The sequence below is a fragment of the Ursus maritimus genome, unplaced genomic scaffold, assembly GCF_017311325.1.
Source record: "Ursus maritimus isolate PB19 unplaced genomic scaffold, ASM1731132v1 scaffold_8, whole genome shotgun sequence".
In the NCBI taxonomy this organism is placed as follows: Eukaryota; Metazoa; Chordata; class Mammalia; order Carnivora; family Ursidae; genus Ursus; species Ursus maritimus.
Genome location: NW_024426996.1, coordinates 29,830,864 through 29,856,497, shown reverse-complemented (window position 1 = coordinate 29,856,497; position 25,634 = coordinate 29,830,864). Strand labels below are relative to the sequence as shown.

General features: G+C 34.5%; 1 protein-coding gene across 2 annotated transcripts in view; it reads right to left on the bottom strand.

The window, feature by feature from the left end:
* Positions 1-9,101: 9,101 nt before the first annotated feature.
* CENPC (centromere protein C) overlaps positions 9,102-25,634 on the bottom strand; it is an 88,143-nt gene continuing 71,610 nt past the window's right edge. For both annotated transcript variants that reach the window (XM_008708701.2, XM_008708702.2), the window contains exons 14-19: positions 24,185-24,289; positions 23,304-23,432; positions 21,734-21,829; positions 19,886-20,040; positions 12,888-12,978; positions 9,102-12,012 (exon numbers count right to left, since the gene is read on the bottom strand). In XM_008708701.2, the coding sequence (XP_008706923.1) occupies positions 11,942-12,012; positions 12,888-12,978; positions 19,886-20,040; positions 21,734-21,829; positions 23,304-23,432; positions 24,185-24,289 (647 nt within the window). In that variant the 3' untranslated portion in view covers positions 9,102-11,941. The remainder of the gene's footprint in view (positions 12,013-12,887; positions 12,979-19,885; positions 20,041-21,733; positions 21,830-23,303; positions 23,433-24,184; positions 24,290-25,634) is intronic.

Below are 25,634 nucleotides of genomic sequence, written 5' to 3'. Positions count from 1 at the left end.
TCACTTCCAGGGCCAGTGCGTCTCTGTCCTTTGTGTTTCTAACGCGGCCAGCCGCCAGCCACCCCGCACGCACTCCGGAAGCTCCTGGTCTCAGTCTGGATCCAGTGAGCGCACTGGGATTCCGGTGTTTCGCGAGATGCCTGGTGGCACGCACACCCGGCTCACAGTCTCAGTCTGCTGTTTTGCGGGTGCCATCCGCGAGCCCCGTCCGCGAGCCCCGCCCGCTCTCCCGTGCAAGTGGCTACCGCTTCCCGGCGCCCGAACGCGGCGGCTCCCTCCCCCTTCCGTTTATCTTCCGATATCTGTGCACGGTTTCATGGCTCCCCGCTTCGTACCTCAATACTCAGCGCTGGAGATGTTCATTTGTAGAGATCCAGATGCATCTTCCTGCATCTCAGGCTGGTTCCGTGGTTGTTTAGGCTGGTCTGGGACCTATCCAGCTCGACTCGGGGGACCGGCTGAAAAAGGTGCCTCCTACTCCTCCGCCATCTTAACTCCTCCCCCCTTTACCTATTAAACTTCTTAATATAAGCCAAGAAGCTTGACATGATATACGGTTTAGCCCCACTTCCCTCATAAATCTTTAAAATGAAGAACAGAAGAATATTTCTTAACACTGTAAAGAATATTAAGAATAACTATCTTAAACCAGGGTCTTAACAATGTACAACTAGATACATTACTTTTAAAATCAGGGACAAAACTTTGTTCTGATAATTCTGGCCATAGCATTTACATATAAAACCTAATCAAATGTATAACTCTTATAAAAGAGAAAAAAACAGACACAGACACATGCATACACTTCCAAATTCAGTCCAGTGGCAGATCCTGAAATAGTCCATAACCTAGCTATAGCCCCTCTTAGCCACAGAATGAACGAAATTGAGGAAAACACAAATAAATGGAAAGATATTCCTTATTCATGGATTGGAAGAATTAACGTTGTTGAAATGACCATACTACCCAAAGCCATCTATAGATTCAATTCAATCCCTATCAAAATTTCAATGGCATTCTTCACAGAAATAGGAACGACAACCCTAAAATTCATATGGAACTACAAAAGACCTCAGATAGCCAAAACTATCCTGAGAAAGAACAAAGTTGGAGACCTCATACTGATTTCAAGTTGTCTTAAAAAGATACAGTAATCTACACAGTATAGTATTGGCATAAAAATACTCATAATCCAATGGAACAGAACAGGAACCAGGAAATAAACCCATGCATATAAACTCAATTAATCTTTAACAAGGGTACCAAGAATACACAATGGGGAAAAACTGATCTCTTCAATAAATGGTGTTGGGACAACTGAATATCCATGTGCAAAATAATGAAGTTAAAACCTTGTATTACACTATATACAAAAATTAACTCAAAATAAAAACCTAAATGTAAGACCTGAAATCCTGTAACTTCTAGAAGAGAACAGGAAAATCTTCTTGACATTAGTCTCAGCAGCAATTTTTTTTTATTTGACACCAAAAGCACAGGCAACACCAAAAATAAACAAATAGGACTACATCAACCTTAAAAGCTTCTGAACAGCAGAGGAAAAATTCAACAAAATAAAAAGCAACTTACAGAAAAAGTATTCACAAAGAACTCATAAAACTCAATAGCAAAACTAAAAAATAAATAAATAAATTTTTAAATGAGCAAAGGACCTAAAGAGACATTTTTCCAAAAAGACTACAAATGGTAAACAGGTATATGAAAAAGTTCTCAGTATCACCCATCATCAGAGAAATGCAAATCAAAACCAGATATCACTTCACATCTGTTAGGATTGCTATTATTAAAAGATAAGAATTGCCAAGTGTTGGCAAGAATGTGAAGAAAAGGAAATCCTTGTATACTGTTGGTAAGAATATAAAACTGTACAGCTTTTATGGAAAACAGCATGGGGATTCCCAAGGAAATAAAAATAAAACTATCATACAATTCAATAATCCATCTTCTGGGTAAATAGCCAAAGGAAATGAAATCAGATCTCAAAGCAATATCTGCACTCTCATGTACATTGTAGCATAATTCACAGTAGCCAAGATACTGAAACAACCTAAGTATCCACTTATGAATGGGTGGGCAAAAATATTATGGTATACACACCACACACACAAACGGAATATCATTCAGGCACTGAAAAAAAGGAGATCCTGTCACATCTGCAACAACATGAACTTGGAGGACACTGTGCTAAGTGAAATAAACCAGACACAGAAGGACAAATACTGTATGACTCATTTATATGTAGAATCTAAAAAAGTCAAACCCTAGAGAGTAGAATGGTGGTAGCCAGAGGTTGCGGGGGGTGGGGGGGATGAGAAGATGTTGGTCAAAGGGTACAAAATGTCAGTTATAAGATGAATAAGATCTGAAGATCTAATGTACATGATTATAGTTAATAATATTGTATTGTACACTTTAAATCTACTAAGAGAGTAGATCTTAAGTGCTCTTACCATACATCCAAAAGAACAGTAACTATGTGAGGTAATGAATGTGCTAACTTGTCTGGTAATTGCTTCCCAATGTATACATGTTAAATTATCAAGTTGTATACCTTAATAATAAAATAACATGTTTGCTATTAAAAGCATGATCTATAAAAGAAAAAAATCATAAATTAGACTTCATCAAAATTTAAAACTTCACTCTTCAGAAGACCCCATTAAAATGATGAAAATGGATGCCACAGACTAGGAGAAAATATTTGCAAACCACATAGCCAACACATGACTCATATCTAAAATACATTTTTCCAGGGGTGCATGACTGGCTCAGTCAGTACAGCATGCGACTCTTGATGTTGGGGTTTTAAGTTTGAGCCCCACGTTGGGTGTAGAAATTACTTAAAAATACAAAATCTTTGAAAAAAATTTTAGAAATAATACATTTTTCCAGTTTTACTGAGATATAATTGACACATAATATTGTAGTAGTTCTAGGTATACACACACACACACACGTGTGTGTGTGTGTGTGTGTGTATAAAATTTTATTTCTTTGGTGGGGAGAGAGAGAGGGAGAGAGAGCACAAGCAGGGGAGAGGGGCAGAGGGAGAAGCAGACTCCCCGCTGAGCCGGGAACCTGACGCAGGGCTCGATCCCACGACTCTGAGATCATGACCTGAGCCAAAGGCAGAGGCTTAACTGACTGAGGTACACAGGCACCCCTAGGTGTATATATTTTTTAAATGAGAAAAATTCAACATTAAAAAAATCCAAATAGAAAATGGTTAAAAGACATGAAGAGATATTGCACTGAAGATCTACGGATGACAAACATATGAAAAGATGTTCAACATCATTAGAGAAATACAAATAAAAATTATGAGGTATCACTATTTACCCATTAGAATAGCTTAAAAAAAAGTAACAATAGCAAATTCTGGTAATGATGCGAAGAAACTGGTTATCTCATATACTGATTGTGGTAATGTGAAACAGTACAGCCACTTCGGAAAATAGTTAAGCAGTTTCTTAAAAAAACTTATATGTAGGACGCTACTCATGATAGATAGAAATGAACTATTGGTATATATAACAACTTGGATGGCTCTCAAGAGCATTATGCTGAGTGAGAAAAGCCAAAAGTCATATATTCTTCATGATTCCATTGATATAACAATCTGTAGGTGATTGATATAGCGATGAAAACAAATGAGCGGTTACCAGAAATTAAGACTAGAAGACAGGGTGGTGGGAAGAGGGGAGCTGATATAACTATTAAGAGGCAGCATAAAGGAGAGCTTTCTGATGATAGCTCAAATCAAGATTGCAGGGGTGGTTACATGTGATAAAATGATGTGGAATCATACACATTGTACCCATGCAAATTTTGTTTTGGATATTGTACTACAGTTATATAATATGTAACCATTGGGGGAACTGGATGAAAGGTACATCCATTCAGCAAGCGAATGAATAACAAAACTGGAATACTTACTATTAAGCAATAAAAATAATTACAAGCATCATGAGCTTTTGTGGGAGATGGCCATGATGGGTTAATGGATACTGAATTTATTCTCTCTGCACAACTATATACTAGCAAAATATTAAACATAACTATGTGCAGGCATTGGACAACAGTGCAGGGCTGCAATTCTTGAAAGGCATAATAAGGTTAGCTCCACAGTCACCTGGTATCATGCTTAGGGGCACTTTCCAAAACTGAGCACAGAGAGTGGAATTCAAACAGAGCAGCTGTCTCATGGTGCAGAGAAAACACACTATAATATGGGCTGTTGAGAGAGCTGGAATTGCAGTGGGATACCAAAGAGGAAATTGCATTGAAAATAGAGCTCCAGAAACCTGCATGGTGCCCAAGAACAGTGTTGTGCAATAGAACTTTCTATAATGATGAAAATATATTTTTTGTGCAAAAATGGAAATATTTAATGTGCCATCCAGTATGACAGCCACCAGTACCATGTGGCTACTGAGCACTTAAAATGTGGCAAGTGCAAGTAAGGAGCTAAATATTTTGTTTAAATTAAATTTAAACAGCTACAACATGTGGTTTGCCCTAGAGTTTGGCTGAATAAATTGCAAATATGCAGAGCAAAATTCAGTGAGGTCTTTCTGTATCTGGCTTATTTCCCTTAGCATAATATAGTCCAGATTGATCCATGTTTTTGCAAATGGTATGATCTCCTTTTTTAGGACTAATATCTATTCTGTAGATACTAGGACTAATATCTATATGCCACAATTTCTTTATCCATTCATCTGTTGGCAGTATGTTTCTGTATCTCGGCTATTGTGAATTATGCTGCAATGAATATGGGAGTGCAAATAGCTCTGATTTCATTTCCTTTGGATATATACCCAGAGGAGTGATTACCCAATTGCATGGTAGTTCAATTTTTAATTTTTTGAGAAACCTCTATACTGTTTTCCATAAAGGCTGTACCACTTTACATTCCTACCAACAGGGTTCTCTTTTCTCCATCTCCTCATCCACACTTACTTTATCCTTTTGATAACAGCCATCCTAACAGATGTGATAACTCACTGTGGTTTTGATTTGCGTTTCCCTGATTAGTGATATTGAACATCTTTTCATACACCTGGTTGGTCATTTATATGTCTTCTCTGGAAAATTATCTCACTTATATGTGGAATCTAAAAAAGTTGAACTCATAAAACCAGACTACAACAGTGGTTACTGGGGGCAGGGAACTGGAGGAAATCGGGAGATGGCTGCTGAAAAGGTACAAAGGCACAGCTATGTAGGATGAATAAGTTCTGGAGATCTACTGTACAGTATGATGACTACAGTTAATACAGTATTATATACTGGAAATTTGCTAAAAGAGCAGATTCTAGGTGCTCTTGCTACACATGCAAACTTACATGCACAATGGAAACTGAGGAGACAGATATGCTAACTAGCCTGACTACAGTAATTGTTTCACTATATGTATCAAAACACCATGTTATACACTTCAAATATATACAATTTTTATTAAAAGCAAACAAACAAAAAAACTTTGTGAGGCCTGACAGAATCACCAGGAGCTGTGAGCTGAAAGAAGTGGCAAAATGTAGATATGGTTCTCAACAACCAAAGTAGAGAGCCCTTGTTGAACAACCCAGGCTTTTACTTTAGACACAGAAAGGCCACACTTTAGGAAAGCTACTCTGCCTTTAGAACATGGTTTTTCAACCTCAGCATTACTGATAAATTTTAACAGGTAATTATTTGGCATGCAATGTTGGAAGTGAGAGGGTCTGTTCATTGTACTATGTTTACCACCCTTCCTGGCCTCTACATACTAAGTGCCAGTAGCATCCAGTTAAGCGTCTCTTGGTTTCAGCTCAGGTCATGATCTCAGGGTCCTGGGATTGAGCCCCGTGTCAGGCTCTGCACTCAGCGTGGAATCTGCTTAAGATTCTCTTCTCCCTCTGCCCCTTCACCCCCCATTCTCCCTCTCTCTCTCTAATAAATAAATAAAATCTTAAAAAGAAAAACCAAAACCGTTTCCCAACATTGCCAGATGTCCACTGAATCATAAAATCCCTCCTAGGTGAGAATCACTCTCTAGAGTAACAGCCAATCTAAAACTATCCTAACAGACTAAAACAAATTCCCAACAGGATCATGCTGAGCAATAATAAATTAACCCCCTAAAAAAATTTCTTTAAAGGAAGGGAAAAAAAAAAAAAAAGAAACTCAACAATAAAACAAATGAAAGTTTATTTCCAGTAATACAAGTATGAAGGTCAACAATTTCCCTACTTAAAAACAAAAAGTATAAAGCTAGACAAAATGGTCAAAAACTATAATTTCAAGGCACGAGAAACCTAGGGTAAATAATAAGTTGAGAACTATTTATTTCTGAAAAAAACTGCTAGAGCTTTGGGGAAAAAAACAAAAGTTGGAGCTTGTGGGATTCTTGAGTGAGGTTCTCATTCTATCCAAGTTGGTCAGTAAGGATTGTATCTTTAACAGACTATGGCTAACTACAAAAACCAACAACTCTGCCCTAAGAGGGAATGGACCTGATTCAGTGCAGCACTGTAAATCTATAGCTTTGTCAGTCAATGTGGAGGAAACCAGTTAGGTTAGGAATGGCCAGGGAAAACCTGTAGTTACTAGCCAAAAGTTATAGTCCCAGTTCTTAGAGAGCAACACAGCTGCCAGAAATTTACTTAGATGATCCTGGAAACAAGACAGACACAGAAGAGCTAAGATTAGTTCTGTACACAGCCTGTCTAACTCAGAAATGAGGCAAACACAGGAGAGACCAAAGAGAGGATGGCAAAAAGTAAAAGCCAAGGAAGACTTTGAGAACTGGCTGCAATACTGAATGTATCTCCCCCATCCCATACAGGGAGCAATTAACAGAGGGTAGAAGGTTACAGACTCAAAAGTGTTTGATGTCAACCTCTGTTTAAAGATTGGTTGACTACTAAACTATATAGAGATAGAGGCTATCCCTAGGCAGCCAGGATAAAAACTGAAATAAAGAATTTTAAAAACTGAGCGGAGACACCACAGGAGCAATAGATTCCACAGTTTGAGTCCAGGAAAGATCATAAATTAAAGAAAAAAGAAGAAAGAAACCTTATATATAAAACATAACCAAGAACTGTTACAATATATTACCTAAAATGTCTAATTTTCAACCAAAACTTATTAGACATGCAAAAAACAGACAAGTATGAAACATACTAAAGGAAAAAAAAAAAAGCAGTCACTAATGATAACTGAGTCTGTATGGACCTAGATATTAGATTAACAAAGACTTCAATAGGGTATTAAACATGTTTATAGAATTAAAGCTAAGTATGTTAAAAATGAATCAACAAAGGAGGAAATCTATATACACTATAAAAAGAACCAAATTTAAATTCTAGAGTTAATTAGAGGGGGGAAAGAAACATGAGAGACTATGGACTATGAGAAACAAACTGAGGGCCTCAGAGGGGAGGGGGGTGGGGGAATGGGATAGACCGGTGATGGGTAGTAAGGAGGGCACGTATTCCATGATGCACTGGGTGTTATACTCAACTAATGAATCATCGAACTTTACATCGGAAACCGGGGATGTACTGTATGGTGACTAACATAATATAATAAAAAATCATTAAAAAAAAAAAAGCATAATTACTCAAATTAAAAATAAAAATCATTAGATGGGCTCAACAGCAAATATGAGATAGCAGATAATCATTAATTTCAAGGCATATCAATAGAAAGTATCCAAAGAATTAAAAGAAAAAAGATTGAAAAAAAATGAGTCTGAGGAGGAGAGGAAAGAAAAAGGAGAAAAAGCTTTTGAGTAATAGCCCAAAAGTTCCCAAATCTGATTAAAAACATTAATATTCAGATGCAAACAGCTCACCAAATCCCTAATAGAATAAATACAAAGAGAATCTAGAAACACAAGAGTCAAAATGATAAAAGACTAAAAAAGTCTTCAAAGGAGCCAGAGAAAAATGACTTATCACACAGAACAATATAATTAACAATGGACTTATCAGAAATGATGGAGGACAAAGGCCATGGAAAAACAAAGTCAATGTGCTTGAACAACACACAACACACAACAACACACAACACACAACAACAAAAAACAACAAAAAACAAAAAACTTAAACCTAAAATTATCTGTCAAGTGAAACTATCATTCAGAAATGAAGTCAAAATAAAAGCATTCCCAAATACATAAAAATTAAGAGAATATGTTGCTAATAGGCTTAACCTGTAAAAGGCACTAAAGTTCTTCAGGCTGGAAGGAAAAATGCCAGGTAGTAAATTAAATACACAGGAAGGAATGAAGAATACCAAAGACGGTAAATATAAAAGACTGCATATGTTTTCTCTCTTTTCTTAAAAAAGAGGACACTTCAAAACAAAAATTATAACACAAAATTGTTGGAATATATAAATACACATAGTCAAACAGATGCATATTATAATGTAATTTATACAATGATATAGTATAAATTAAAATGGGAAAACAAATGAAGCTAAAGAAATGCAAAACTGCTAAGTTTTACTGAAATGAAGTCAGTAGTAACCTGAAAGAGGCTGAGATAAATATAGATGAATATAGAAATCTCTATAGCAACCACTAAAATAATAACTCGAAATATAACTTCGGAAGATTTAAAATGGTATGCTATAAAGACTGCTAACCCAAAATAAGGCAGGAAGAAACAGTTATAATAAAAACAACAAAACCCCTTAAGACATATAGAACACAAAACAGCAGACACAAATTCAATCTAACAATATTTACATTAAATAAGTGGATTACATATTCCAATCAAAAGGCAGAGCCTATTACACTGGATTTTAAAAACTTAAGATCCAATTATGTGCTTTCTATAAGAGACACATCTTAAAAGACATAATAAATTAATTGTTAAAAGGACAGAAAAAGATACTTATCAAATGGTATACATAAGACAGCTGAGGTAGCTATATTAACATCAGACAAAATAAACTTTAAAATGAAATATATTATTAAAAGATATTTCATAATGATAAGTAGTTCAATACAGCAGTAAAATAACAATAAACGAACATGAATCTAACAATAGAATCAAAACAGATGAAGCAAAAATTGACAGATATAAAAAAGAAATATTTAATAGAATCAGAGATATCAACACTCCTGTATCAGTAATAAAAAGAAAAACTACACAAAAATCAGTAAGATATGGGAGACTTAAACAACACTATCAACCAAGAGACATAGAATACCCCACCCAACAGCAACAGAATACACATTTGTTTCTAACACAAGGAACATTCTAAAGACAGACCATATTGTTGATCATAAAATAGTATCAATAAATGTTAAAGGATTGAAAGTGTACAAAGTATGTTTTCCATATACATCATAGGCTAACAAATCACACCCACAGGCTGAATACAGATCACTGCATTTTGTATATAAAGTTTTATTGCAACATAACCACATCTATTCATTTAGTTATGAATAAGCATCTACTGATGCTTTCATGTTTCAGCTGCAGAACTGAGTTCTGCATATGGCTGGAAAAGTTGAAACTGCAGAAAAACTTAGCAAATCTCCGAATTAGTTCAGAAAAAACAAATCTGGAAAACTCCCAAATATTCACAATTTACAAGAAACACTTCCAAATAACCCACTGGTCAATGAGGACCTTACAAGAAAAAATTTAAAATATCTTGAATTAAATGACATATCAAAGTGAAGCTTTAAATGGCTGAATTAGAAAGGAAGAAAATTCTAAAATAAACAATCTAAACATTCACCTTAAGAAGCTAGGAAAAAAGGGGCAAATCAAACACAAAGTAGAATACACTAAATTATAAAGATTCATTTATTTATGAGAGAGAGAGGAAAGGAAGAGGGAGATGGAGAGAGAGAAGGAGAGAAACAGACACCCAGCTGAGCATGGAGGCCAGCCCAATGAGGAGCTCGATCTACAACCCTGAGATCATGACCTGAGCTGAAACTAAGACTCCCAATGCTGAACCGATTAAGCCACCCAAGTGCCCCAGAATGCACTAAATTATAAAGATCAGATGAAAAATGAATGGAATAGAAATACAGAGAGAAAAATCAATGAAACAAAAGTTAATTATTTTGAAAGAACAAAACTGATAAAACCTTAGCAAAAAATGACCAAAAAAAGAAAAAGAAAAAAAAGAAATAATTATACAGCAAAATTTGTGCTTCGGATACTGTACTATTTTTATATTAATTTATGTATATTTTAAGATTATTTTATGTCAAATCTCAAAATGCTTTTGAAAGAAAATATTATAAATTTCATGCAAACAAGGTGAAAATTTAGAAATAGGCAAATTCTTTAAAAATAAACTTACCAAATAAAGAGACAAGAAATCTGGGTATTCTGGCACTTATTAAAGAAGTTAAAGCCATAATTAAAAATCTTCCCATAAAGAAAACTCCAGACCTGGATGGTTTACTGGTAATTCTTTCTAACATTTAAGAAGGAAATGTTACCAATCTTTTATAAACTTTTCCAGGGATTACAAAAAGAAGGAACAGTGTTCATAGGGAATACTACTCAGAAATAAAATATGGACAACTTATATACATACCACAGTGGATGAAACTTAGATACGGTGTTGAATGAAAGTATATTTTATGAGTCCATTTACATAATGTTCTAGAACAAGCAAAACCTCTCTACCACAATAAAAAATACTGGCCCAAGGGCCTAAGTCAGGTTGACAGGAATTGAATTAGACAGAATAGGAACTTCCTAAAGTGGCATTAAGTTTTGTGGGTTACTTATGTATAAGATGTACTTGCCAAGAACTCATTGAACTGTAAGATCTATGCATTTGATTATTTGTAAGTTACATCAATAAAATAAATGCTTCACTTAAAAAAAAAATAATCAAGCCATTGCAGATGACTGAACAAAACTCTGGCCAGTCTAGGTAAAGAAGCACATCTAGTCCTGTAACTTTTGACCTGGGAAAGCAAATATAACCAGTTTCTCTAGCGATAAAAATTGTATTCAAATTCTGCAACTTCTTATGGAGACCCTGAGAAGTTAATAGACAATGTCTTAGCAAGCCTCACAAGAAAATAAATTTGCACTGATTTTTTTTTTTTTTTAATAAAAGCAACAGTTAACACATACTGTTGAATTACAATGACAAATGAAACTAAGATTTTCGGGTTAGTATGAAAATACTTATTAAAATGACTTCAGGAATAGATGCTAACAATTTGTTTATGACATTCAGCCATTTTCTCTCCTAAATCAACATATTTTTAGTGCATCTGGTAACATTAAGAAGAAAGCCTGAGTTATTTTTTAATGATCTTTCACACTGACTCTCCTTCTAATAAAAAGATGAGCGCTAAGCAGAAGCATTATTGTGAAACCTAAAAGTTTCAGAGAGAACATGGTCCTGCCGACATTTTGATTTCAGAACTATGAAACAAAAAATTTTTGTTTTTAAGCCACCAGTATGTACTATTTTGTTACAAAGCCCTAAGAAAGTAATACAGATATACTATTTATATGTACCACAATTATCTATTATTCAATTATTTTGTTAGTGACTTAAAACATTTGGAAAAGATTCAATGAATGAACATATTAATCAAATATCTTCTAAAAAAAGAAATATCCTACATTTCACTGAGAGAGCAGTGATTCTTTTCATGTTATTAAAATATTATGAATATGGGGATCACTACAGACTGTGAACATTTGGAGAAAAATCAGAACACATGGGCGTTTGAAATGTTTATCAGATAAAAGAACACACAAAGCTGAATAAAATTTTTATTTTAAAATATCACAAATAATTATAAAGATAATGTCTCAACTGCACAAGCTGTTTTATATATATATATGTGTGTGTGTGTGTATGTGTATATATGTATGTGGGCACATATATATACACACACACACATATTTAAACTTTGCTTCATCTTTCACCTTTTTATCTGAGTAAAAAGAAGAACACTTTCCTCATTCAGGAGATTTTTGATGTTGTAATAATTACCTAGAAGTAAAGTGGTAAGAAAAAAAAATTATTTCCATAGGAATCATTTCCTTTTATTAAATGTTTAGCCATCACTAAGGCAGTTACTGTATATAGTACCAAAAAATTTTTAAAATCAGTTCACTTAACCTAAAGTCTTATTTAATTACATGAACTAAAAAATCCAAGAGCTAACCATCATCTGTGATCCATATAAGCTTTGAAAGAAATGAAAATCTCACATCATTCTGATAATGAATGCAAAGGTGAACTAGACAAGGGAAAGAAAGAGAAAATTTCTATATATCAGAAATTGACACATATTAACTGAGTTATAATAAATATAATGTGTTCACAACAATCCTGGTGCACTCTAAGGACTATATAAACACTGCTATTATTATTGTCACCTTTCATTAGAATGTCAGCTCCATGAAGGTGGGGATTTTTTCCCGTTTTGGTCACTTATGTATGCTATACTCTTAGAGCAGTGCTTGACAGACTTCTGATGAATGTTGAATAAATAAATGAACAAATTAAAAGTCCTCTTTCCAGAGGCTTGTGCTCTTTAATAGCCAATGAAACACACTATTCTGTATGTTTAAAATAACCTACTAAAGATTGCTTGACTACATAATGTCTTCTAGATAATATAGCAGAAATAATTTTCCTCCTACCTTGGATACAACTAAATATTTTTACATTTTACGATAAGCAATTCTTGTTCAATTTTTATGTACCCAAATACTAACATACTTACCTAATGATAAAATCAAAATATGTACTGGAATGAGTCACATGACATTTTGACTACAGTGCCTTCCATTAGCATGGTGCTCATGAGCAACTATATAATATTTTAACTATATGAAGGAAGATGTCTTTATTTTTCTTACCTGAAGGAACATAGAACGAATCCCCAGTTGTTATTATATAAGGTGTTTCATGTAAGGTACATAAAAGGTCACCAAAGTTAACATAAAAAACCTGTAAAATTAAAAATTAAAATCTCATTTCAAATTGAACCACCACAACAGCACACTACAAAGAAACTTAAAGGAATGTAGTAAGCAGAATAATGACCCTCCAAAGATCATCCAAAAGATATCCACACTCTCATCTCCAGAATTTGTTTTGTTACATGGGAAAAGGGACCTTGAGATTGGGAGATAGGTAAGTCTGGATTATCTAGTTGCGCCTATTCAAATCACACAAACCCTTAAAAGTGGAGAAACTCCTGGAAGCAGAAGAGAAATGAAGCAGAGGAAAACCAGAGAAATTCAAAGCATGAAAAGGACATAGACTGTTGCTGGCACTGAAGATTAGAGGGCCATGAGCCAGGAAATATAGGCTATTTCTAGAAACTGAGAATGAACTCTGGCCAATAGCCAGCAAGGAAATGGGAGCCTCAGTCCTACAACAACATGGAACTGAATTCTGCCAACAACCTGAATAAACCTGAAAGCAGATTCATCCTAAGAGTCTCCAGAGAGGGATACAGAGCTTCCAACAACTTGATTCCAGCCCTGTGATACTCTAAACAGAATACTCAGCCAAGCTCACCAGGATTCTAAGCAATATAACTGTGAGATAGTAAGTGGGTATTGTTTTTAAGTCAATGAATTTATAGTAATTTGTTAAAACAGCAACAGAAAACTAATACAAGAAGAAATTTCTTTTGTTCTTATTATTTACCAGCTTACGAAAATTCAGAACCACTGTAAATAACATCACTTAGCTATACTACAAAATAGCTAGGTTTTATATACACCTTTTTAAAGGTTACATGGTTGGGAGAAGTAATTCAACCTGACAGATCAAAGAAAGAACAAAAAGCAAAACAAATGATACATTTAAACAAGCATCAACATTAAGAAAGTAAAAGAGGATAAATCTAACTCTCAATCACAAAGGCTTCCACATTCATATTCATGGCAAATTTTGCATTTTATACACAGGTAGCACCATGGCAATGATCTGGTTTTTGGGCAACTAAAAAAACATAAACCCTTCAAACATTCAGATTCAAATTCTGAGATTCAGCCATCAAAAATATTTTGCCTCAGAAAATTACTCCTCCTCTTCCACCTCTTTTTTTTTTCCTTAACACTTTGTAAAATGAGCCTAAAATACCAGAAAAACAATACTCCTTGCCAGCCACTATTCTAAGCACTTAATTTGTATTCATTTAATGTAAGTAGCAGTGAGACAGGTACTGTTTTAATAGCTTTATACAAATGAAGAAAATGAGGCAACAGATGGGTGTAATTTCCCAAGTTCACAACGTAAATGGCAGAAATGAGATTTGAACTCAGGCACTTTGATTCCAGAATCCATGCTCTTAACCACTATGATATGCTAATTCCCTAAATAGGAAAAAAGTTCTTCAAATGGTTCCAAAGGTACTTTATAATTTAATTTAAAAAAATTTTTATTACATCTAAAAAAATTATTACATCTAAAAAAATTTTGCCTCAATTTAAAAGACAAAAAGATAAAAATATACTACCCAGAAAGTCAAGCATATATTTCTAGATTTTTTTTTTATTTATCTATTCTATTTAGCTAAGTACACCTCTTTCCAGTTCTGCAAACATTTTAGTAGGAAGGCTTTTGAAGTACACAAAAATGAATGATGAACTCCCATGAATATCTAATACCAATAACCTTCCCTGTTCCATCTCTTTACTTCCTCCATTCCATGTCATTTTGCAATAAATAACCCAGCATCATACATCATCTGTAAATATTTCAGTGTGTACTAAAAAAATCAAGGTGTTTTTAAAATTTTTATTTATTTTTTAAAGTTCTGTTCATTTTCTTTAGTAATCTCCATACTCAGCATGTGGCTTGAACTCACAACCGGAGATCAAGAGTCACATGCTCTACCAATAGAACCAGCCAGGCACCCCTCAAGGTGCTTTTTAAAAACACGACTACAAGTTTTATCACACCTAAACATAAATGAATATTTAATATCAAATACCCAGTCAGTATTAAAATTTCCAATTGTCACTTAAATGTATTTTTAAGAGTTTGTTTATCCTCTTAAATTGCTCAATGCTACAGTGGTTCTCAATTTGGGGGTGATTTCTCAATTTCAGGAGACAAGAGGCAATGTCTGGGGACATTTCTGATTTTTACAACTAGAGGAGTACTAATAGAATCTAGTTGGCAGAGGCCAGGGGTGCTACCAAACATCCCACAATGCACAGGAAGCCCCTCTACAACAAAGCATTATCGAGTCTAAAATGTCAATAGTGCTATGGTTGAGAAACGCTGAGCTATTAAGTTCTACTTGGTTCTTTTTTATTCCTTGCAACTTATTTACTAAAGAAATCAAGCAAATTTTGCTGTAAAAATCTTTGCGTAGCTGAATTTTGCTGATTACAACCCCAGGGTATCATTTGAAAGGTCATCTATTCTTTATTTCCTATAAATTGGTAGTTAGATATTAAGAGTTTTGACCAAATTCAGGTATTTTTGTTGTTTGCTTTTTTTTTTTTTTTTTTTTGCTTGTTTGTTTTTAAAGGAGATGGGAGAGGCAAGACTATTTCATACATAGTGTGGTATTCTGCCATTAGGAGGCACATAATGTCTGGTTGTCTTTTTTTTTTTCTTTTTTTTTCATTTATTTTTTCATTTATTTTTTAATTAATTAATTTTTAACCCCAGCCTCCCACCCTCCTTCTCTCCAGCAACCCTCAGTTTGTTTCCTATGATTAAGAGTCTCCTATAATTTATCTCCCTGATTTCATCTTATTTTTTCCTCTCTTCCCCTATGATCCTCTGTTTTGTTTCTTAAATTCCACATGAGTGAGCTCATGCAATAATTCTTTCTCTGACTGACCTATTTCACTTAGTATAATACCCTCTAGCTCCATCCACATCATTGCAAATGGCAAGATTTCATTTTTTCGATGGCTGAGTAATATTCCATTGTATGTGTGTGTGTGTGTGTGTGTATGTGTGTATGTACACATACATATATACACATACCACATCTTTATCCATTCATCTGTTGGTGGACACCTGGGCTCTTTTTCCCTAGTTTGGCTATTGTGGACATTGCAGCTATAAACATTGGGGTTAAGGTGCCCCTTCAGATCACTACATTTGTATCTTTGGGGTAAATCCCTAGTAGTGCAATTGCTGGGTCATATGGTCATATGGTAGCTCTATTTTCAACTTTTGGGGTTGTCTTCTTTTTAAAGATTGATACTCAATGCCTAGACAGATCCAACAGTTTATCAGGGGTTGTAAAATGGTAATATTTCATTCTACCATTCCTTTTTCATTTATTAATTGGAATATTTTTTTTAAGATTTAATTTATTTATTTGACAGAGAGAGAGACAGCCAGCGAGAGAGGGAACACAAGCAGGAGGAGTGGGAGAGGAAGAAGCAGGCTTCCCAGTGGAGCAGGGAGCCCAATGTGGGGCTCGATCCCAGGACCCTGGGATCATGTCCTGAGCCGAAGGCAGATGTTTAATGACTGAGCCACCCAGGCGCCCCTATTAATTGGAATATTTTTTAAAAGATTTTATTTGTTTATTTGAGAGAGAGAGCACAAACAGGGGGAGCATCAGAGAGGGAGAAGCAGGCTCCCCACTGAGCAGGGCGCCCGATGTGGGGCTCAATCCCAGCACCCTGGGATCATGACCTGAGCCAAAGGCAGATGCTTAACCAACTGAGCCACCCAGACACCCCTGATTGGAGTCTTTTTTTTTTTTTTTAAGATTTTATTTATTTATATGTCAGAGAGAGAGACAGAGAGAGCACAAGCAGGGGGAGTAGCAGGCAGAAGGCTGATGCAGGACTCGATCCGAGGACTCCAGGATCATGACCTGAGCCAAAGGCAGATGCTTAACTGACTGAGCCACCCAGGCATCCCTGGAATATTTCTTTTTTCTTTTTTTTAAAGATTTTATTTATTTGACAGAAAGAGAGACAGCCAGCGAGAGAGGGAACAAAAACAGGGGGAGTGGGAGAGGAAGAAGCAGGCTCCAAGCAGAGCACGGAGCCTGATGCGGGGCTCGATTCCAGAACCCTGGGATTACGCCCTGAGCCCAAGGCAGACGCTTAACGACTGAGCCACCCAGGCACCCCTGGAATATTTCTAACAAGAACAAACTTCACCTCATTTTTATTTGGTTACATAATAGTAAAGTTTATAAGAAAAGGGCAGAAAAAATGTTTGATTATTTCCCTTTATTTGCCGTATTCGTTGTCAAAATAAGTTAGCCTCCTAGAATTCTCCAAAAGCGGTGAATTAGCTTTTCTCTTTGTAGTAGTCTTTCAAACTCATGAATTTAGATATAAGGGCTATGTATCAATCCACTTGTTATTCTTTATGATTCTCAAGCTGTCACATCTTTGTGCAGTGAGAGCATCTTCAAGTTGGATCCTGAGACCTTATCACCCAATTCTAATGGTCTCTGCTAAGTTTGCTAGCAGTTATGATAAAAAACATTTCAAACTCAGTGGCACCTGGGTGACGCAGTTGAGTAGGCCCTCTGACTCTTGGTTTCGGCTCAGGTCATGGTCTCAGGGTTGTGAGACTGAGCCCCGTGTCAGGCTCCACGCTCAGTGCAGAGTCAGCTTGAGACTCTCTCTCCCTCTCCCTCTGCCCCTCCTCCCCACACTCTCTCTAAAATAAATAAATAAATAAATAAATAAATAAATAAATAAATAAATAAATATCATATATATATATATATATATATATATGTTTCGAGCTCAGCTCCAGGCCTACATTCAGACATTTCTCTAAGAAACTCTGGTTCTTTAAAGTATGTTGCTCTCACTTTTTTGTTTTTTAGTTCCAGAACATTTATTGTCTAATTTTTCAAATATTTCCACCCCTTCACTCATTTGTGTTTTTTCCTCTCTTCTCCTGGTTTTTTTGTTTTTTGCTTTTTGTTTTCTGTTCTCCACATCACTTAACTTTTATATTTTCCATTTCTTAATCTCTTCTTGTTTTTTGGGAGAGCTCCACAAGGAACTTCCACAGTTAATCTGTTAATTCTTCTGTGGTTTGATTTTAACAAATCTACTACTGCTACTATCTCCCTTTCATACAGATTCTTAACACTGACTTTGAAGGAAAGAGTTAACAGCCTGTGCTGTTTCTCCATCTGGTCCCTTTTATTTCTCAAAAGCATATATTCAAAAGTGTGCTTCATATTTTAAAAAATGTAAAAATACTCTGTTATAAAAAAAAACCTTTAATTTTCATTATAAAAAGTTAAAGGCAATATTTAGAAGAAATAAAAACTATAATAACCTGATAACATGTTATTTTTCTGTAGTTCCTTCAATTTTCATTTTTAAATTCTAATCAGAATAAAATAGAGTTTTTTATTTTCCATAAGTTTGCTTAAATATTTATCCTAAAGGTCTTTTTATACAGCTATTCTTCAAAAATAATATGCTGAAACTGATATAAAAATACTTATTGCAGTACCTGGAACATCTAAGTGCTATATAACTGCTTATTATTATATAATGACATCTTATTAAGTCAAAATATAAAATATAACCATTTCTTTCTGCAACACTTTTCAATGGTTTCTAATTTTTGCAGTTTCTATCAATGTTACAATAAACACCTATATATGTCCAGCTTCCCTAACCTTTAAATTATTTTCCAGGGAAAACATTCTGAAATGAGATTCATAAATCAAAAGGTACAAATATTTTTCCAATAATTTCTACTAGCTCAGTAAATATAAAATATTCTTGTTTTTAATGTGGATTCCTTTGAATAGTAGCCAGGTTAAATACTTTCAAACATTCACTATTTAAATTTTCTTTTGTATAATAAAGGCATTACAGTTTAATGGATAACTGCTATTATTTCAATGATGATATTTCACAATGCTTATCTTATTAATTGTTCCTTAATGATTACGCAGAAATCATCAATACTTTAGTTAAATGTGTTATTTTTACTGTTTTAATAGCACCTGGAGATCTTTAACATTTTAAGATTGGATTAAAGCATATTTTAAAGTATTTCAAATCTGATTCTAGTTATAATAATGTATTAATGAATTACTCTGACTTTCATGTGCACCTTCTTTTCTTGCCTCAATTTGCCCTTCTTTGGTAATCTAAACTCAAGGGCCCTGATGTTCTTTTTTTCTTTCTTCAGTTTACTTTAATTTTGTCAATAAAAATAACTGTTTTGAATGCAATACTCCAGTAACCCATGATATCACAGGTTCCTGAAATGTTACTTACTGAAAAATGTGCCTTAGACTCAGTATTTTTAAATGGCAGTAAAAGAGTAAATATTATCAAAATTTGGTGATATTCAAATTCTATAATTTTCAAATACAAAATGTACAAATATAACATATATATATCTCACATCAATGGTGTAGGGGCATGTGTCTCCAATGACAGAGAAAGAAAAAGACTCACCTTGAACCTCATTATAATTTCAGCCAGTAATACTGCCGCATACAGTAATACATTATTTAGTACTTACTGAAGTAACTAGCTCCTACTTCTCAGACAACTGTTAATCACATGATTCTGAAGAAGACTTTTAAAACCTCATTACTGCTAAGCTGCATGATCAGTGAAATGAAATTTAGACTTAATTTTCACCAGCTCTAATGATTTGTTTGCAAACCTACATTCTACGGTTCTTTTAAGTAAAGAATATTCCCTAAACTTTTGAATTTCAAGGTTACACTGCTATGCACAGAACAGGTACTTTTAAATAACCATTGGCTGACTGACTCTAAACAGATTCAACAGAAAAACTCTCTATGCACTACAATAATATCATTTCTGAGAAAAGAGCATTTTTAATGCCTCATCAAGTCCAATAAATCACAGTTATACTAATAGAGAAACATTAACATATGGAGAAATACACTCACCAATATATCTGAGCCAACATGCTGCTTTCCCTTTTCTTGATGTGGTCCTAATATCAATTTTCCAGTAGAAAAAATAGGTGTATCCAGTGTTTTATACACTTTCAAATCACCATGCTCAACAAAAAATTGAAATGTATCTCGTGGCCTTAGAAGATCTAAGGGAAAAACACTAATATAAATATAAAGCAACAACAATAATGTTCAATGATATAATACATACACACACATATATACAATAGAATTATTCCTAGATATAAACCTGCCTTACAAAGACAGAAGTGATTAAGGTTGTTTACTTGAGCTACAATGGTAGAGGTCAAATTTTGTCTGTCTCACAAGCTGTGGGACCAGGCAAGTTACTTCTCTCTCTGTGTCTCTGTTTTCTTTTCTGTAAAATGGGACAATAGTTTATCTATGTTAGAGTTGTGACTATCAAATGAATTAATGTGTATAAAGTATTTAAAATACTGTCTGACACAAAATAAGCATTAGGTAAGTCTTAGCTACTAATAATAACAATGGCAGAATTATTATTATTTCTATTATAGCTCAGCCAGAAAACAAAATTAGCTAAGAAACAAGAATTCCACATCTTTAAAAAGTTTAACATAGCCCACAATTGACAAACGCATCATCATAATAGATTATTTTGTACCTGCTTGACTGATTATTAAATAGCAAGATTTTTATCAAGTAAAGCAAGAGTACTTACTATTGCTCACAAATCACTATCTCTATTTTGAATTTCCCTTTTACTTATAAACCTTTACAAATATATAGTTAATACATTCTTCTGTAAACAACTTCTGTTTCCTTGGATATTTGGGAATGTTAGTAATCTCACAGATTACAGGATATAGAAAATACATAGACTCAAGAAACAGACAAAAAGTTATGAACTCCTGACAACACTCACAACTTTTCTAACCTGATACAATATAGCAATGTTTTTAGTTAAGACACTACACTAAACAAAATTTTCTGTCTACCTGTTTCCAAATAAATAATTTGATTATAAAAATAACTTTACTACTTAAGATGTTAAATGGAACCTATTTCACAGCCAAAATTTTAATTGGGAATACGATTACTGACTCTCTGGTTTGACCTATTTGTTTGGTGACTTAGGATAAATAGTCCTCAGTACTCACCAGTATAGTCAAAACAGCTAAAACATTTAAATATTTCCTGTATGTAAATATTGCCTGTTGGTAAATAGCTAAGTGTCCCCTACTTGCCCTTACCACAGTATAGCCCATCCTTCAGAACCAATCATGGGCTCATGGACAATGTACTTTTAATGCCTATTAGATACAACAGCAGGCCTCTAGAAGCCTCTGCTGGTTAAGCCTGGCATTTGTGTGGCAGATCAATGTCCTTGCTAGTCATCACCCTAAGGGTCCAATTTCCCAGGTACTATTATTGGCATCCCATGGCCCAGAAGGCTGTCTAAATCCTGCCCACAGTCCCTGCCTGGACTCACAGTAAGGGTGTATTCTGGGATCTACTAGGTAAATTGTAACAATTACCCATAAAAACCCCTGTTCCCATGTGTCATCTTGGTTAAAGAAGGCTTAGGCCCTATTGGGGGAGGCAACACTCCTGATGATAGCACCTGTACCCTAGAGGATAAATGCATTGTTCTATGTGTCCCCTAGACATTGTTTGCTATCAAAGCTCTCCCAGAGTAGTCTTCACATAGGCTACTTACTGGATTTAGACACTCTACTGGACTTTGGCTCTAAAAGAGCTGGGAAGAAAAAGAGAAAGTAGATAGGCTAGTCATCAAGCCAGCAATTTGTCCTTACTAATTATTAAATTAAGCATTTTCATTATCCCTAATCTTACCCATGGGAACAATCTCTCTTGTTTCTGGGTCCTTTACCCTTGTTGGCTGCAATGGATCTCCCAGAGGTATACTCAGATTTACCAAGAATTTATTCTCTGCAAAAGAAATATCACTGTAATACAAATCACTTACTTAAAATTCTTCTCAAAAAAAAGTCTAGTATGAAATACAACTATGGACAAGTTGGTTAAAAAAAAAAAAAAGACTGCAACAGGCATAAAAATCTCTTCCTATTTTTCTATTTATAAATGACCACTCTGATAAACAAAAATTCAAAAACCACAATGATTTAATATAGAAGCAAACATACTAAACTTTTTTTCTGTAAACCTGTTATGACAACTTTTGGTACTCTTGCATCATCAAGAATGTTTTGAATATTCTCTCAAGAGAGCTAGAAGTATGTAATATACTTCAGGAAAAAATTCATTACAATGTCTATTATAATCATAATTTGAGCATGGGAAAAGTGAGTTTCAATGACAGGGTAATACTCGTGAGGAAGTGTCTTATATTATGCTATTAATGATTTTTTTAAAGAGCAAAATCTGTTTATTTTCAGAATTTGGACAAAAGAGTGGACATTAAAAAGTGAATTCAAAAAAATAGAAAAAGAAAATACAATATTCTAAAACCTATAGGATGCAGCAAAAGCAGATGTTAAGAGTGAAATTTATGCTATAAATGCCTGTATTGAGAAATAAAGTTCAAAGAAACGACTTAACATTACACCACAAGAACTAGAAAACTTAGCTGAAACTTAGTAGAGGAAGGAAACCACAAAGAAAAATTAGAAATAAATAAAGTAGAGACCAGAATAAACAATAACATAACATTGAAAGTAATAAGCAGTTTTGTCATTTGATTTCTTATTTGGCCCAATGCTTGCTTGTGCAGTGGTGTATTGTTTATTATTTATATACTAAATATTTAATAGTTTACACTGTAGATTTTCAAGCTTTGTTTTATTATTGATCTTTAGTTTTGAACCACTGTGGTTAGAAAACATACTTGGTATGATTTCAGTCTTCGTAAATTTGTAATATTTGTTATGTCTCTTTTTATGTGGTTTAACCAGGGGATTCTTCTGTGTGTACTTGAAGAAAATGTGTATTCTATTTTTCTTGGATGGAATGTTTTATATACTATCTTTTAGAACCATATACTCTGAAATATGCTTCAAGTTAAAAATGTTCTTGTTGAAAAAAATAACTTTCACTGAGAGTACTCATTTAAAACAAAGCATAGTAGAAGGGAGGTGGGTGGGAGGATGGGTGAAGTAGGTGAAGGGAATTAAGAGTACACTTATCTTCGTGAACACTGAGTAATGATGTTTAAAATTGCTGAATTACTATATTGTAAACCTGAAACTAATATAACACTGTATGTTAACTATACTGGAATTAAAATAACTTAATAAAAAATAAAAGAAAGAAAAAAGTGAATTCACTCTAATGTATTACATCTAATGTTTTTATAAATAAATTTCAAAATTTGTACAGAGCTACTTCTCAGAGCACTATGATTTAAAATAAAATCTAAAAGTTACTTTCAGGAATAAGTTCATACTTCTTTCCTCATTATCAAGACAGATCCTTTTCCTATTAACCATTTTGCTGACTGTTCCAATGTTTCCTTTTGACTTCTTTTTAGATGATACTGTGTCTGGGGACAGTATTCCACCAATCACAAATCCTCCTGAAAGTTAAGAACAAAAAAGGTAAAGTATCATACCTGAGAAAGTAAAGATAGTGAAACAAAATTTAAATTACTTTAGCACATTTCCTTTCAGACTACCAAAGAATATTTTACTATTACTATATTCTACAGCCAGGAACTCAAACAACACAAATACCAACCAATTCCACTTATGTTTCAACTACCCTAAATTTAGATGCACTGATGAATGATCTCTGTTGCTTGAAATCAAAAGTCAGGTTGAAAAACAAAGAACACAAAAGCCAGCAATGAAATATTTATAATAATTCACATGTGAGTTTAGTTCTTTGACTTACATATATCCATCACAGAAAGGAAATAACTTTCTTGCCCACTATCTATATTTCTGTATAGAAATATGATGAGCAAATGGGATGAGAATAGTAAAGGGGAATACTTAAATCTTTGCCTCTTATAATTTTCTCATGTTCTGATCTAATGGCTTATTTTATGCAATTAAAAACCTTGTTCAATAGTATGGAATAATAACACTCTCAAGCCACACTCACACCTCAAACTGCTACCAAAGAGAGAAAAAGATAAACATTTCTATAGCAATCAGACAAATCTGTACTTGAATCTATTCTGGCCTCATTTTTGGAGGAGGATGATAAAATGAAATAATTTATGTAAATATGTAAGACAGCGCTTTGCACATAATATACATAAATAAACTGTTGCATCCTCATTATTCTTTATTGTGAGATATTAAAGTGTAGATTGGAATTTACCTGATGGCCTTCCATGATAATCTACTCGCTCTCCCCGCCAATATTCCAAAGGTTTCAATCGTGTTCTCTTGGTCCTGCGAACATTTGGTGTGTTGGAAGGCAATACTGTAAAAATATATTACAGAAAAATGTACACACATAAATGTTTAATTGGATGGTCTTTGTAATGGAAAGACTGATATTACCCTCTACAACACTAATGTTTCTAGACAAAACAGTAGAAAAACAAAATTTTAAAATATATTTGTGCTAATAGTTAAAGAAATGCCAATGAAAAACTGCTAGATTGGCAAAGATTAAAAAACTTGGTAACACCCAGAGTGAATGATATAAAAGGCACACAGAAACTCAAATATATTTAAGTAGAAATGTAAACTGACTGAAGGCAATTTAGCCATAACTTGATTCAGAATTTAATTTATAGGAAACAAATCTGCAAAAATACTCACAAAAAGAGGCAAAGCTAGAGGTGGTCCAAGATGGTAGCATAGGGAAGACCCTGAACTCACATCCTCCATGGACATACTGAACCTGCACCTACATATAGACCAATTCCTTATAAAGAACTGAGAGCTGACTGAACAATTGCTCAACAAAGGACAGAGGGACCACTGAGAGAAAGGTAGGAGAGACAAGACACAGTAGCATCTGAAACTCCACCCCAATATGATGACCAGCAGAAGGGAGGGATGTCACTGAGAAGTGCACAGATTCACCTACCCTGAGGCACAAAAACCCCAACAAACAAACAAAAAACCAGTGGTTTAAAGGGTAACTAGACTATAACTGAAGAAAATCCATTTACTAACCCTAGAGCATCTGCCAAAAAGTGGCACAGCTACTGGAACTCTCTCCAGGTCACAGGTGCTGGCAAGCACCATTGTTTACATTCCTCTACCTTGATAATGCAGATGGGAGCAGAATTCAGGTGCTCTAGCTGGCATGCTAGGGCTACCATAGCCAGACCCAGGACCCAAGCTCCAGCCATCCCCATAGAATAACACCCCACCTGCCTTGCCACATCACACCAGGGTGACCACAGCACACTCCAGGTCTAGCTGGCCACCCAAAACCGCCAAGCACACAGAGTCTACATAGGGAATATTCCTACACAAGTCCACTTCTTCAAGACCAGGAGAGGTAACTGTCCAACTTATTCATAGAAAGAAACAGAACAAAATAAGGAGACATGTTCATGCTCATGTTCCAAATGAAAGAGTAAGATAAAACTCAACAACAACAACAAAAACTAAATGAAATACAGATAAACAGTCCACATGAAAAGGAGTTCAAAGTAATGATCATAAAAATGCTCATCAAACTTGAGAGAATGGATGAACTTAGTGAGAACTTCAATAGACAGAAAATATAAAAAAGAACCAATCAGAGCTAAAGAATACGAAACTGAAAGGAAAAATAGACTAGAGGAATTAACAGCAAATTAGAGGAT